Below are 14,486 nucleotides of genomic sequence, written 5' to 3'. Positions count from 1 at the left end.
GTGAGGATTAACAGCAAATCCTGCCTGACAGAAGTGTGTTTACTCTCCCCTTGACATCCTGTCAGAAATATCACCTCCATCCAAAGAAGTTTTTTGGACCTGAGGGGGTGTTGCCTGAGGAAGCACTCAAGAAAAAAATATATACTGTGGTTAAACTAAAATATTGGAGGTGGAGGAAACCTAAAATTTATGGTTATTGTGGTGCATAGGCGACAAACTGACATGACCCCTCCATCTACAAAAAAGCATAATTATCACTGTTGGAACTATTTTGTCACTATACTAACAAACATATATTTTCATAAACCTAAACAATTGATCAAAACTGAAATGTAGCTATACGGACTGTGAGCACCAAAAAAATAAATAGGACCACCAATAATTTGTAATTCTTTTTTTAATCTGATGCTGAACATCGTTCTGGATCACTGAAGCCCAGTATAATCCCTGCACACACATGATGACACACACATACAGACTCCCCACCCAGTATAATTAGGTGCATGTGGACTTTGTCTTTTGAGGGATGATTCGAATCGGACGACAGGCCTCATATGCGGCCCCATTTGGAGCACAAAAACTGTCTTTTGTCAGGGTGAGAGGGTTAAGAGAGCTCATTTCACAGCAGTTTATTTGCTCTAGTCCCAAAGGGACGTCCCTCCAAGAGTACTATCAACTCCACCAGCTGGTGTTGGGACGGGACCGCACAAAGACCCCCGTAAAAACTGACATCCCATTTAAACAGCATTTAAGACAAATGAGATGATGGGGAGGGAACCTATTGTGTGTGTGTGTGTGTGTGTGTGTGTGTTTTTGGGTAGCAATGATTCGGGCAACTTATCAGAATATGCTTCTTTTATGTTGTTCTTTATGTTGTCCTTTCTAATTAAAAGCGAAATAATATGCTAATTAAAATGAACAGTGGTTATTGTCTTTTCTAGATTTTCTTGCTGTGGCTTTTTTGGGTAACACTAGCCATAAGGGATATATCCCCTTTAGAAATCATTCTAATATGCTGATTTGGTGGTCAACATTTATTTGTAATTTTTTTTTACCAGTGTTGAAAACCGATGTGCTGCTTAATATTTTTGTAGAAACTTTGTTACTTTTTTTCAGGATTTTTGATGAATATAAAAAACTGAATTAAAAAATTATTTGTAACATTATAAAAACAAATTTACTGGCCCCAAACTTCTGAATGGTAGTGGAGTATTTAATAAGAATTAGGAGAGCTACTAGAAATTATTTAAATTAGCACTTCATTGGTAAAATCATTGGTCTAGTTCATGAATTTCATTTGTTTCTCTTTCTTCAGGTTCACAGCCGTTCGGCAGAGAGGCTCCGGGACTTGTGCTGTGCGAACAGAGGCACCTTCATTAAAGTAGGGCAGCACCTGGGGGCCCTGGACTACCTCCTGCCTGAGGAGTACACCAGCACGCTGAAGGTCCTGCACAGCAGAGCACCTCAGAGCAGTATGGATGAGATCAGGCAGGTCATACGAGAAGACCTGGAGAAAGAGGTTTGTTTTTCTGTCTGTCTGTCAAAGTATATGCATTAAATGAGTGATGTAAGGAAGTTAGGCATTTCAGCAACTACTTTACTTGATTTTCCATTCATGACATATTTCTGGAATATTCAATTGGAAATAATCTGGAAATGAATTGTAAATGTTGGTTTATTCATTTATCTTGATTTTAATGATGCAAATCACATTTTCTCAAGTCATTATTGCATGCTGCTCCTTGTGTGAGACAGGCTGTTATTCAATAATTGTCTCGGTCACTGTGGGTCAGCAGGGTTAATGTCACTTGAGAGAAGCTGTGGTCTCCCTCGTCCTCTTCTGTCAGCACTTTTGTGTGCCTCTCGTCAGAGCAGTCATCCTGAAAGTGCTCCCTCTCAGAAATGTTTTGACAGGCATTTAAATTTTGGTGGAGATAATTGTTCTGTTCTGAAGATGACCTGTTCAAATCATCTGTCAGCTTGTGTTCTATTGTTTTGTGTTGCCATCCGGCTGTTTTCTCACATTACACTGGAACAAGGCCATTCAAATGATGCTGCCTTTTTGAGAAGAGGTGTTTTGTTACTTTTCAAAACAATCAGACATATCATTTTACCTGAGCAACTATTCACTTAAAAATAAAAGTTCCAAAAATGAGTTTTTACAGTGAAGCTCTTGAAGAAACTTTTTTGGTTCTCCCAAAAAAGTCAACAGTCAGTGAACCTTTCTTAACTTAAGAAACTTTTCTTGAAGAACATTTTAATAATCTAAAGAACCTTTTTTCTAATATAAAGACATTTTTATGCAATGGAAAGATTCCATGGATGTTAAAGGTTCTTCGTGAAATCATTGATGCCAATAAAGAACCTTTATTTTTAAGAATAAAGAAAGAAAATCTTGCATTGAAGGAGGTACCCAAGTCATACGGTGTGAATAATTCACCCCAAAATGAACATTTACTAACTCCCACGATATCCAAGATTTATTTGAGTTTTTTTCTTTACCGGAACACATTTGGAGAAATGTAGCATCGCTTGCTCACTAATGGATGGATTATTGTGATGTTTTTATCCTCTGTTTGAACTCTCATTTTGACGGCACCCATTCACTGCAGTGGATCCATTTGTGAAAAAGTGATGTAATGCTAAATTTCTACAAATCTGTTCTGATGTAGAAACATGCTCCTGTACATGATGGATGGCTTAAGGGTGAGTAATTAAAATTGGTGAACTATTCCTTTAAGCAACAACCTAGCAAGTTTTCTTCTTCTGAACATCTAAAAATCTAGTCTTTTTAATGCATTCCCACACTGTGGCAATAGCAAATCCTGTTGCGTTTTAGTATTTTAGGTATGGTCAAGGTCACAAAACTTCCCAGTTCTGGCTGAATGACCTTGAATAAGAAGGACATTTCAAACCTGTAATCACTCAGCCGGAGTCTGAGCAGGTAACAGTTAAAGAGCTGCCCTCCATCGTTTGACCTTGAGAGGGCTATGCTTGAACCTGACGCCTCTAGGGTGATGACTGCATCTTTACAGTTTTATTATTGTAATTATTAGCTCTAATAGATCAGTCTGACTTCTTGCTTCACTGCCTTCCCGCCTCCTATTTTTCTCTCTCTCACAATCCCCATCCCTGCCTGTTGTATGACATCCACACTGACTGCAACATTACGTAATTCTAGCCAGGTTGCGACTGGCTTGTGGAGGTTTAGGGTTTTTTAATGTGTGTGTGTGCTATGAGGTAAGAAACATTTGAGACGTTGCTGTTTTGTGTGTCGGGAACTGGAGATGGAGCCGTCACGGCTCGTTGGGCTCAGTGCGGCGGGAGAATAATCTGCCTGCCTCTGTGTCACAATAAAAGTCCCCCCAATTCTCTGGCTTTCTCCTTTTGTCTCTCGTTCACTCCATTATCGTTTCTGTGTGAGAGTGTGTGGATATGTAGATTAGGTGCGGCTTGCACTCCTAATGTGGTGTAAGAATAATGCGTCTCTGTATGCTCTGTGTCAGGTCAGCGCAAGTGTTTTTAATGAACATTATTCATCTGGATTTAGCAGGGATGTTTCTTTGAGGAGAAAAGCATAGTCATGTGTTCTCAGGGAAATTTGGGAGGAAAGAAAAAACAACAAAAATGCAAAATTAAAGAAGAAATAGAAATATGAAAGCACTAAAGTTAAGCTATTAGTAGCCAGGTTTCCATCCATGTATTTATATTTTGGGATATTGCATAAAAACCATAAGTACTGTTTGACATTTCAATTTTATTATTTATCTACATTATTTATATATATATATATATATATATATATATATATATATATATATATATATATATATATATATATATATATATATTGTATGCATGTAGTGTAGCAGTTTTACTATTTAGTTTTTCTGTATTTGTGATATAATTTGAGTTTAATAAATAATGTTGTTTATCAATTACATAAATTGTTTTATTTATTCACTTGTAATCATTAGTTTTGGTTTCCTGTTAATGCTGCAAGGTAAATGATTTTTCAAGTGCACTAAACTTAAAAATGATGTAAACATCAGAATTTAAAACATAGAAATAATGAATATACATATACATCTATAAGTTTACAGTAGACTAAAAAACCTAAACCCAGATAAGGAATCTGCTGCTTATTTCACAAGTCTACCATACGCCACTGTGCTGTAGTATCCGTTGTGCTGTTCTGTTCCGTGACTGGTTGGCAATGCCCTGCCAGGGCTTTTAGTGAGAGTCTCCTGCACCGTGAGGTAAACCACAGCATCCCAGAATTCCCCCACCTCCCCTCATATTTATTTATGAGGCCTGGCATGGTCTCACAAAATCAAAAAGCTGTTACGGGTGGCTCTGGATCCATTTAGATAAGGAATTATTGATATCGCAAAGGTGTGGGGAGGAAGACAGACACTGGTTTTGGTTTCCTCTCAGCTTGCCTTCATTCTATCTCTTTAATTCACTCTTCCTTAAGCCCCTGAGCAACCGAAATGTTGTTCCATGAGATTTCCAGTTAATAGAGCCAGACCTCTGCTTTATGCTCTCTTGGCATAGTAGAAAGCCACTCAGCTTGTATATTAATATGAATATACATGTATATACATTTATATATTCTATATAAAATACATAAAAGTTGTAATAAATTCCCCGTCATGTGATAGCGATACTCTGCTTTTATTGTGACCTTGTTAATGCATGACACCTCTCAGCACACAACAAAAGAATAGCTATTATCCTTTTGCATTGCATGGCTTTCTAGATGCCTTCTGGAACGTTATGTGCTGGTGAACAGCATTAACCTCCAGCACACTGTATAAGGGAGGGTTGGGTAGAGGGACTGAAAAAAGGACGAGGCACTTAGTAGTTCAATTATGCAAATATTTATCAAAAGTAATTATCACATTCTGGTGAAAAATGGAGCCAATTACTCAACACTACCTAGTTTTTAGCTCACTTTGGGGGGAAAGAGTGCACACACAACAATTTGAACAAGCACTGTCAACCATGAGCCTTAATAATAGTATGAATTGAGGAGGTTGTGAACATTAATAATAAATGTAAGAAAGTGTAAACTAAATTAATAAATGCAATAGCTTAGATAAGTAATTGCGCAACAAGACAAAGAATATGAGTCCTTATTCATGCTAGATTTCTCTGTTCGTGTTTGTTTTTTTTTTTTGGGGGGGGGGGGGGGGGGTAGTCTCTAGTCCGGTTTTTATGATAGTGAAAGTGAATATAGATAGAATCGTCTTTTCTATCTTCCACAAAATGAAAATCGTAAGTATGATCACTTAGTAAAATAATAACGCAACAAGAAATGCAATGTAACATGATATTCCTGCCAGAAAAGGCCAGACTTGGACTCCTCTGGCAGTGTATGTTTTTGGGATTTGTTTGCCAGTTTTATTGTCCACAAGATGAAAATTGTAAGCACGATCGCTTAGAAAAGTAATGGTGTGCATTAAGATATGCACTTTGTGATTTAATCCATGCCAGAAAACGCCCGACTTGGATTTCTCTGGCAGTGTACTTTTTTGGGGATTTGTTTGCCAGTTTACTGCCCACAAGACAAAAATCATAAGTGTGATCACTTAAAAAAGTAATCGCGAAACACGATGCACAATTTGAGATGTTAATGCCAGAAAAGGGGCAAACTTTGAAATCCTTTATCCTAACTATGAGTTATTTTAGATGCATTTACAACATATTGTAAGTATCGTGATTCCGCGATGACGACATGTGACCTTCTAGGCAAACTATGCGTTTCTATAGCAACACTATTAGCGCCAAACTGTTAAGTGCTTGCAGAAGCTCAGAATGTTCTGAGAGCTACGGCTTGGACAATGTGACAATGTATCACATAACGTATTAGGTATTGTCATCTCTTTATTACGATATGACAAGAACGCAGCCTTAATAGTGATTTTTGTCTTTGAAACACCATTAATTCACTTTAATGGTTTCATGATTTATCATCGTTGTCCTATTATATATTATCCTATAGTCAAAATGGAGTTAATTCTTGTAGGTGATTGTATTTAGTGTAATATATTCTCGCATGAAAATGCTCTCATCCACATCTGCTGAGGCATATGCTTTTGCCTTTACACCTCCACACATTTAGATCTACAGATTTAGGTCTTGCGTGGCCAGTCACAATTTCACTTGAGATGGTTAGATCTTAAATGCTTCCATATGCTTGTTAACCTAAAAAAGGCCCTGCCACTCATTAACCAAAGGAGTCTCAATTAACCTTTTGTGAGACAGTGGGCTGTACAAGAGAGGTTGGCCACATTTGTTTTTACCACTCCACTGCAGTTCTCTATTTTAGCAAAGACAGATGTATCAGTCTGTGGTTTACACTAGTTTTCTGTCATTTGCTAGAGAAATGCTCTTTAAGCTGTCATTGATATAAAAACACCTCACCTTCATAAATATCTTCTCGCCTGCACAGGTTCATGTTGAGATCGGATCTATCTGTAAGACCCTTCCACAATATTGTATTTAATGTCACTGTTTGGTCACATCATCACTTTTTTTCTGCACCGGAGCATGCAATATGATCTCTAATCGACACGTAGCTTCTTGTCAAATCCCCCCTCAGTTGAGCAATTGTGCCATCTGAGCTACTAGATGAAGTTCTTAACTGCTCCGTCAGCCTGGTATAAATAGATCCCATCTCTTTTCCTCCTCTCCTAATATTCTTTTGCAAACTTCCTGAACCATTAGCTCAGCTATGCCCTTGAGGGGGACAGAGTTTTGTTTAAAAGTAAAATTTGTTTGTTTAATTAAAATGTCACTATTCTTACCTTTTTATACCTAATTATGCTTATACTATTCAAATCTTAATTTTTTTTCAAACATGCTTTGTCAATTGTTGACGCATCTTTATATTTGTTTGTGTGTGTATATGTGTGTATGGGTGTGGGTGTATATATATTTTTTTATATATATATATAAAAAAAAAAAATTGAATTATAGTGTTTTTTTAATTTAAAATTTAAGTGGCCACTACTCAAGTCGTTTGTGTCACCTAAATATTCAGAAATCATTCTAATATGCTGATTTGGTGCTTAAGAAACATTTATTTTCAGAAACATTCTATTATCAGTGTTGATGCTGTGATGCTAAATATTTTTGTTAAAACAGTGTATTTGTATTATTTGAAATAGAAATCTTTTGTTGCATTATAAATGTATTTACTTCCATTTTAATCAGTGATTAGATTTTTTTTTTCGGGAAACAAAAGTATTTGTTTCTTAAATTATATAATAAATATGAATAATGACTATATTTTCTGCACATTAAACAAGGACCCTCAACTAGGTTGATGATGGTCCTTCAGAATGGTGAAGTCATATATTAGGGTTCTTGTTAACTGTGCAGGATGGGAATCCTGTCGGTTTCCAGCCAGAGTCCACTGTGTAACCGTAGCCTCATTTGGACCATGTAACCTCATTCATCTTCAGCCAGGTTGTGAGTCTCTGATCTACCGGTGCAATGTGAGCTCTCTGGCCTGTAGGTCTGCGCTTGTCCCTTAGAGAAAAGACTGGGCTCATGGGGCAGGGATCCATTACAGGAGACCATTAAACAACAGATGGCATGCGAGTCCCAGTCTAAGAGTGGCCTGTGAGTGTGTGCGCTTGATCGGGCGAGGGAATCAGTGCTGTGGAAAGGGGGTGGATCCCTCAGAAAGCGCCACCGCTGTTGCCTCATTCTCAATGACACAACGGCCAGCCGAGCATGTAAATGTGCATCATTTCCTCTAATGATGTGCTGGATGTGTGGCATCATACGGGGCGTGTTTCAGCAGCACAGACGCAGAGGCTGCAGTAGCAAGATGAACCGAAACACTCACTGGGGCAGCAGCTGTGATTAATCACCCAGCCCCAATACTCTTCCTTCTTTTTTTTGATTTGTTCATTCAGTCATTATGTCTTTCTTTTTTTCTTTTCTTTCTTCATTATTTCTTTCCTTCTTTTTCTTTCGTTTGTAATTATTTTTCTTTTCATTCTTTTTGTTTGTTTTTGCTCTTTTTCTTTTGTCAGTTTTTATTTGTTAATTCTCCTTTTTTCATGTTTGTCCATTCTTTAGTTTTTCTTTGTTTTTCTTTTCCTTTCATTCTTTCTTTCATTTTTGCTTTTTCTTTAGTTTGTATTCAGTTTTTTTTCTTTCTTTCTTTCAATCAGACAAGACATTGCACCACAATAAACATAAACAGTTTTGAAATTATAAACGTAAATGCATTAACGTAAACATTCTTCATAAAAACTTGAATAATAAATAATAAGAGACAAAAAAGAAATCATTACAAAAAAACGAAATATTTTTTTTCTACTTTTTTCCTACTTAAAAAAAAAAACAAACAAACAAAAAAAAAAGTCTCCCTTAGACTTCCATTGCAACTGCATTACTGTAAATCCAATTTTTGTTTGTTGTTATTTGTGGAGGATTGAGTCACAATGTGATCCATGCACACCCGGTTGAGGCCACAGGATGAGGAAAAATCAGTTATGTATAAATTAAAAAATCAGCATGAGGGTCTGAGAAAAGAGCATGTGGTCTTTTTTTGGCATTGGTGTATGGTAGTAGAGAAGCATGTGGGTGGCTGGACATCTTTGGTGTTGGTGATTTGTTGGATCTTGTAAATATCCAGACTCAGCCCTCTTTGCTTCAGTGGTTACCACCCTCGCAGAGTGCAGACTGTCCCAGTGCTTCCTGTATCCATATGGGCTGTTCTTTACAATCACTGCCATTCCATGCCAAACCCTTTACAGCAACACCAACACTCTGGCCCAAGACCAGGCTTTGTTTTCCAAAAAAAAAAAAAAAAGATGAAGCATTGGTTTTTGTATGTAGTTTATTTTTTCAACTTTGATTTACTTATGCCTATGTATTTGTGTGTATTTCAATACACACACATATGAACAATACAAATATGAATGTTTCAATTATGTTATTGTAGTTATATTATATGTGTGTATATTTCCCTATTTTGCAGTGAGGGAGTTTGGGTACCACTGCCTGTTTTTGCAACCAACGTTTGCAACGTTTGCCTGTTTTGGTGGGGAAGTGTTCAGGAAGCATGTTCGTACAACCCGAATTCCGGAAAAGTTGGGACGTTTTTTAAATTTTAATAAAATGAAAACTAAAAGACTTTCAAATCACATGAGCCAATATTTTATTCACAATAGAACGTAGATAACGTAGCAAATGTTTAAACTGAGAAATTTTACACTTTTATCCACTTAATTAGCTCATTTAAAATTCAATGCCTGCTACAGGTCTCAAAAAAGTTGGCACGGGGGCAACAAATGGCTAAAAAAGCAAGCAGTTTTGAAAAGATTCAGCTGGGAGAACATCTAGTGATTAATTAAGTTAATTGATATCAGGTCTGTAACATGATTAGCTATAAAAGCTTTGTCTTAGAGAAGCAGAGTCTCTCAGAAGTAAAGATGGGCAGAGGCTATCCAATCTGTGAAAGACTGCGTAAAGAAATTGTGGAAAACTTTAAAAACAATGTTCCTCAACATCAAATTGCAAAGGCTTTGCAAATCTCATCATCTACAGTGCATAACATCATCAAAAGATTCAGAGAAACTGGAGAAATCTCTGTGCGTAAGGGACAAGGCCGGAGACCTTTATTGGATGCCCGTGGTCTTCGGGCTCTCAGACGACACTGCATCACTCATCGGCATGATTGTGTCAATGACATTACTAAATGGGCCCAGGAATACTTTCAGAAACCACTGTCGGTAAACACAATCCGCCGTGCCATCAGCAGATGCCAACTAAAGCTCTATCATGCAAAAAGGAAGCCATATGTGAACATGGTCCAGAAGCGCGGTCGTGTCCTGTGGGCCAAGGCTCATTTAAAATGGACTATTTCAAAGTGGAATAGTGTTTTATGGTCAGACGAGTCCAAATTTGACATTCTTGTTGGAAATCACGGACACTGTGTCCTCCGGGCTAAAGAGAAGGGAGACCTTCCAGCATGTTATCAGCGTTCAGTTCAAAAGCCAGCATCTCTGATGGTATGGGGGTGCATAAGTGCATACGGTATGGGCAGCTGGCATGTTTTGGAAGGCTCTGTGAATGCTGAAAGGTATATAAAGGTTTTAGAGCAACATATGCTTCCCTCCAAACAACGTCTATTTCAGGGAAGGCCTTGTTTATTTCAGCAGGACAATGCAAAACCACATACTGCAGCTATAACAACAGCATGGCTTCGTCGTAGAAGAGTCCGGGTGCTAACCTGGCCTGCCTGCAGTCCAGATCTTTCACCTATAGAGAACATTTGGCGCATCATTAAACGAAAAATACATCAAAGACGACCACGAACTCTTCAGCAGCTGGAAATCTATATAAGGCAAGAATGGGACCAAATTCCAACAGCAAAACTCCAGCAACTCATAGCCTCAATGCCCAGACGTCTTCAAACTGTTTTGAAAAGAAAAGGAGATGCTACACCATGGTAAAGATGCCCCGTCCCAACTATTTTGAGACCTGTAGCAGAAATCAAAATTGAAATGAGCTCATTTTGTGCATAAAATTGTCAACTTTCTCAGTTTAAACATTTGCTATGTTATCTATGTTCTATTGTGAATAAAATATTGGCTCATGTGATTTGATAGTCTTTTAGTTTTCATTTTATTAAAATTTAAAAAACGTCCCAACTTTTCTGGAATTCGGGTTGTACAATAATTTTTAATGCCTTTTGTATTTCAGAAATAATAGACTCCATTTTTCAGCAACAGCTCTGGCAAATTAGAGTAATTCGTTATTGTACTCATTGTAACTGATAACTTTTAGACTTTGTGACCAATTTGTTAAAAGAGCTCATAAGAGTCATATTTATGAACTGGACTATGTTGATCATGTTGCGCGCAGCCAAAAAAAGATAACACAGTAGAAAGATGTTGTCTGTTTAACATTTTTTATTTTGTATTATTATTATTATTATTATTATTATTATTATTATTATTATTATTATTTTATAGTAGCCAGTTTTCTCTCATCTGTTTCTGTTTGGACTCATTCTCTTGTCCTGTGTCACTGTAGATATAGTGGACATGCAGCTCTTCTACTTAATAACACAAAAGCCTTGCACCAAGCCAATGTAGTACATTGATGTGCGTTTTCATCATAAAGTGAACAGCCAAGTTTATTTGTAGCCTGCAAGTATATTTTGAAGTCATAAAAAATGAAAAATGAAACTGAACTGTAGCATTTGTGGTGGCATATGTGGTCCTACAGTGTGAATCTGGAGTGTGCAGTAGAAATGACTCGACAATCTGTCCACTCGGCTCTGAAGAGAAGACCCTACTGCACTGCTCTGTGGTGCACTACACTGTGGTGCATCTCGAGACGGTTCCTTACTCTCTGTGAAAACAAACACCACAATAACTTTTCCAGACTTTCAACATAAACATTTTTGAAGTTCATTAATGAGGATGCAGTTATAAATAGGATATAATTTGTATTTTAAATGTACAGTATAGAAGCAGAAGTGATTGACTTATGTTTGTTTCGCCTTACTTATCACTAAGGAGTTTTATGTTGAAAGGTTTAAAGGAATAGTTCATCCAAAAAAAATACAATTTGCTGGAAAAATTCTCAATACTCAAATTCATCTATCATGGATGGCCTGAAGGTATTTCTTCATCTGAACAGAGAAATTTAGCATTATATCACTTGCTTACCAATGGATACTCTGCAGTGAATGGGTGCCGTCAGTCAGAATGAAAGTTCATACTGCTGATTAAAAACAAAAATCCACAAGCAACTCCAGTGCGTCAGTTGTGTACATCTTGTGAAGTGAAAAACTGTACGTTTGTAATAAATAACTCTATCATTAAGACATTTTAGCTTAAAACTGTTGCTTCCAGCTAAAATACCTCTATCCATAATGTTTCAAGTACCACAAGTGAAAAAACCGCTCAGAACAGTTCTAAACTAATGTATTGGTGTTTTTTGTTGTGAGAGGACAACAGGGGGTGGACTTTTTCACTGGAAGATGCATTATTAAGGATTATTGACTCAGTTTGGGCAGAAGTGATGGTTTAAAAGGTAAAATATCTTTGTGATGGATTTGTTTTTTTACAAACATGCAGCTTTTCACTTCACAGGAGCTTAATTTAATGTCTTGAAAATGGTTGGATTATTGTGATGTTTTTATCAGTTTTTGAACTCTCATTCTGACAGCACCCATTCACTGTAGAGAATCCAGAGGTGAGCAAGTGATGTAATTCTAAATTTCTCCAAATCTGGTTAGATGAAGAAAAAGACTCATCTACATCTTGGATGGTCTGAGGTTAAGTAAATTTTCAGCCAATAATATTATAATCTTTTCGTTTACATTAAATAGTAGCTTTTCTAATCACAAAACTGACATTTATAAAATGAAATATTAAAATAACACATCAATTATGAAAGCGGAAAGAGCAAAAATCATCTCGTTACTTTTGATAGGGCACTACAAAGATGGGAAAATTGTTTTTTCCCTTTTTAAAAAAAAAAAAAATGATAAAAATGAATAAAGCAGTGGTGCGTTAGTTCAAAAGCTGATAAATACCCTCTGGGTTTCTCCTCTAGCACGATAAGAGATTAAAATATTACCATAAACACGGCATTATCTCACTCACCAGAGTTTCTTTCCCAAAAGCCCCACAGCAGAATGTTATCTCTCCATCTCCTCAGCATGAATATCTGCTCCATTAGCAAGCCATTCATCCACCCAACACACTGGCTCTGCTCTGAATAGGACCATAACACTGCTAAAAGTGATTGCATATCTTTTTCTTGTGAGACTGGTTCGATGCCAAACCAGTCGACTGTTGAAAGTTGTTCCCCGTTACCGTTTCTTTTGTATTAGCTTCAGTGGCTGTAATGGTGCCCTTGTGAAAGCGTTTTGAAGGCTTTTGTCTGTCTACAAACCTTTGCCATGTCAAGTGGATTCATGCCATCTTTTATTGCAAGTGCATTTCATGAGAACACCACAATGCATTTTACCAAACAGAAAAATAACGCAGGAAAGCAGCATTAAAAAAATATTAAATTACAGGCTTTTTTTATATAATGTGTGATTGTGGAGGAGAATCCCCATTTGTGATCACTTGATTTGTAGCTTTAATCAACTTCACCAAACCTCGCTTTCACAAACAGAACCTTACAAAAGGTTGAAATATAGGCCTGCAAGACTAGGTGTAACTTGTCACTAGAAAAAAGGAAAAGAATGCCTTAATTTTGTTTGTTTTATTAGTTGTGTTTATTTTATTTTATTATTTGCATAGGTAGTAGTTTATTGATTCTAATATCGCTTTTGATTTGTATAATGTTTATTTTTCTGATTAAGCTTTTATAGATTATTTCTAATACCAGTTATCCACATATTCTTTTGGGATACGCTTTCAGTAAAAATCCAGCATTTAATTATGCTTGTAAATGGGGAGTGCCTATGGTATATTATTATAAATGAGCCCTAAAATGCATTTTGTTGAGTATTTGTAATTATTTTGTATTGACATTTCGATCTCAGTGTTAAAGTATAGAATGTCTAGTACCTATTTTTCCACTTCTGTACAGGTATAGACATGAATAATGAGTAGTTCGTTCAAAATGAAAATGATGTACTATTTCAAAACCTGTATGCTGTCTTGTGTGGAACTATTTTGGATATTCAAAAATGTAAGATTATCAGTTAATAAGTATCTGAGAAGTTTTGAATGGTCTTTTTCTTATACAAAGCCATCAGATCATGAAGAATCTAGCATAGAAGTTGTATAGATTGCTATGGGTACTTTATGGAGCAACATACAGACAATTAAAGGATTGCAAAACATTTTTGGTGGAACTCTTCCGTTTTAACACATTTGGTCTGGATTTCAGAGTTACTGAACAGTGAGATTGATGATTGAGATTACACATACATAATCTAACATTTCCAAAGGCTGTTTGCTTCAAATCGTCAAATCAAAAACACCAAACAGAAGGCAGGTGACATGAAAAAAAAACAAAAGGTCAGTGATGTGAGATACCCGTCAGTGTGAGTGTATGGGTCTCCAAGAGAAGTTGATTTAGTGCTGTGAAAAGATAATATTTAATCTCCAAAGCACTAATCTCTCTTTTTTTTTTTTTGCCGCATTGCCTCTGATTATAAGCATCCCAGCTGTGCCTACTTCCCTATTCATGGATCAGAGTCGTGTGGCTTGTTTTACAGCTTCTTTCGGTGTAATTAACATCCTAAACAATCACAGCGCTCTATGGCTCGCCTGTCATTTCCAAGCTTTCTGTGTTTAGGTCAAAGGCATCTTCTAATATCCCTGCAAAAGGGCTCTGCCTCCTCAAAGACCCTAAATTTTTGCTCTAGGCTTATTACATTTTTTCAGGGAAGGCTGAATTTTCTGGCACAATGTTCAGTTCTGAAGTAGATTGAGAAGAGGTTATGTACTTAACTGCACAAGTAATGACTAATTACGGCACTT

General features: G+C 36.7%; 1 protein-coding gene across 1 annotated transcript in view; it reads left to right on the top strand.

Annotated features, from left to right (window-relative positions):
• Positions 1–14,486, top strand: part of LOC132112572 (aarF domain-containing protein kinase 1-like) — a 119,403-nt gene that overhangs the window by 38,204 nt on the left and 66,713 nt on the right. The window contains exon 4 of the mRNA XM_059520111.1: positions 1,316–1,519. Within this exon, the coding sequence (XP_059376094.1) occupies positions 1,316–1,519 (204 nt within the window). The remainder of the gene's footprint in view (positions 1–1,315; positions 1,520–14,486) is intronic.

Source organism: Carassius carassius, chromosome 32 (assembly GCF_963082965.1).
Source record: "Carassius carassius chromosome 32, fCarCar2.1, whole genome shotgun sequence".
NCBI lineage: Eukaryota > Metazoa > Chordata > Actinopteri > Cypriniformes > Cyprinidae > Carassius > Carassius carassius.
The sequence above is the reverse complement of the archived record's forward strand: the minus strand, read 5'-3'. Positions and strand labels throughout refer to the sequence as shown.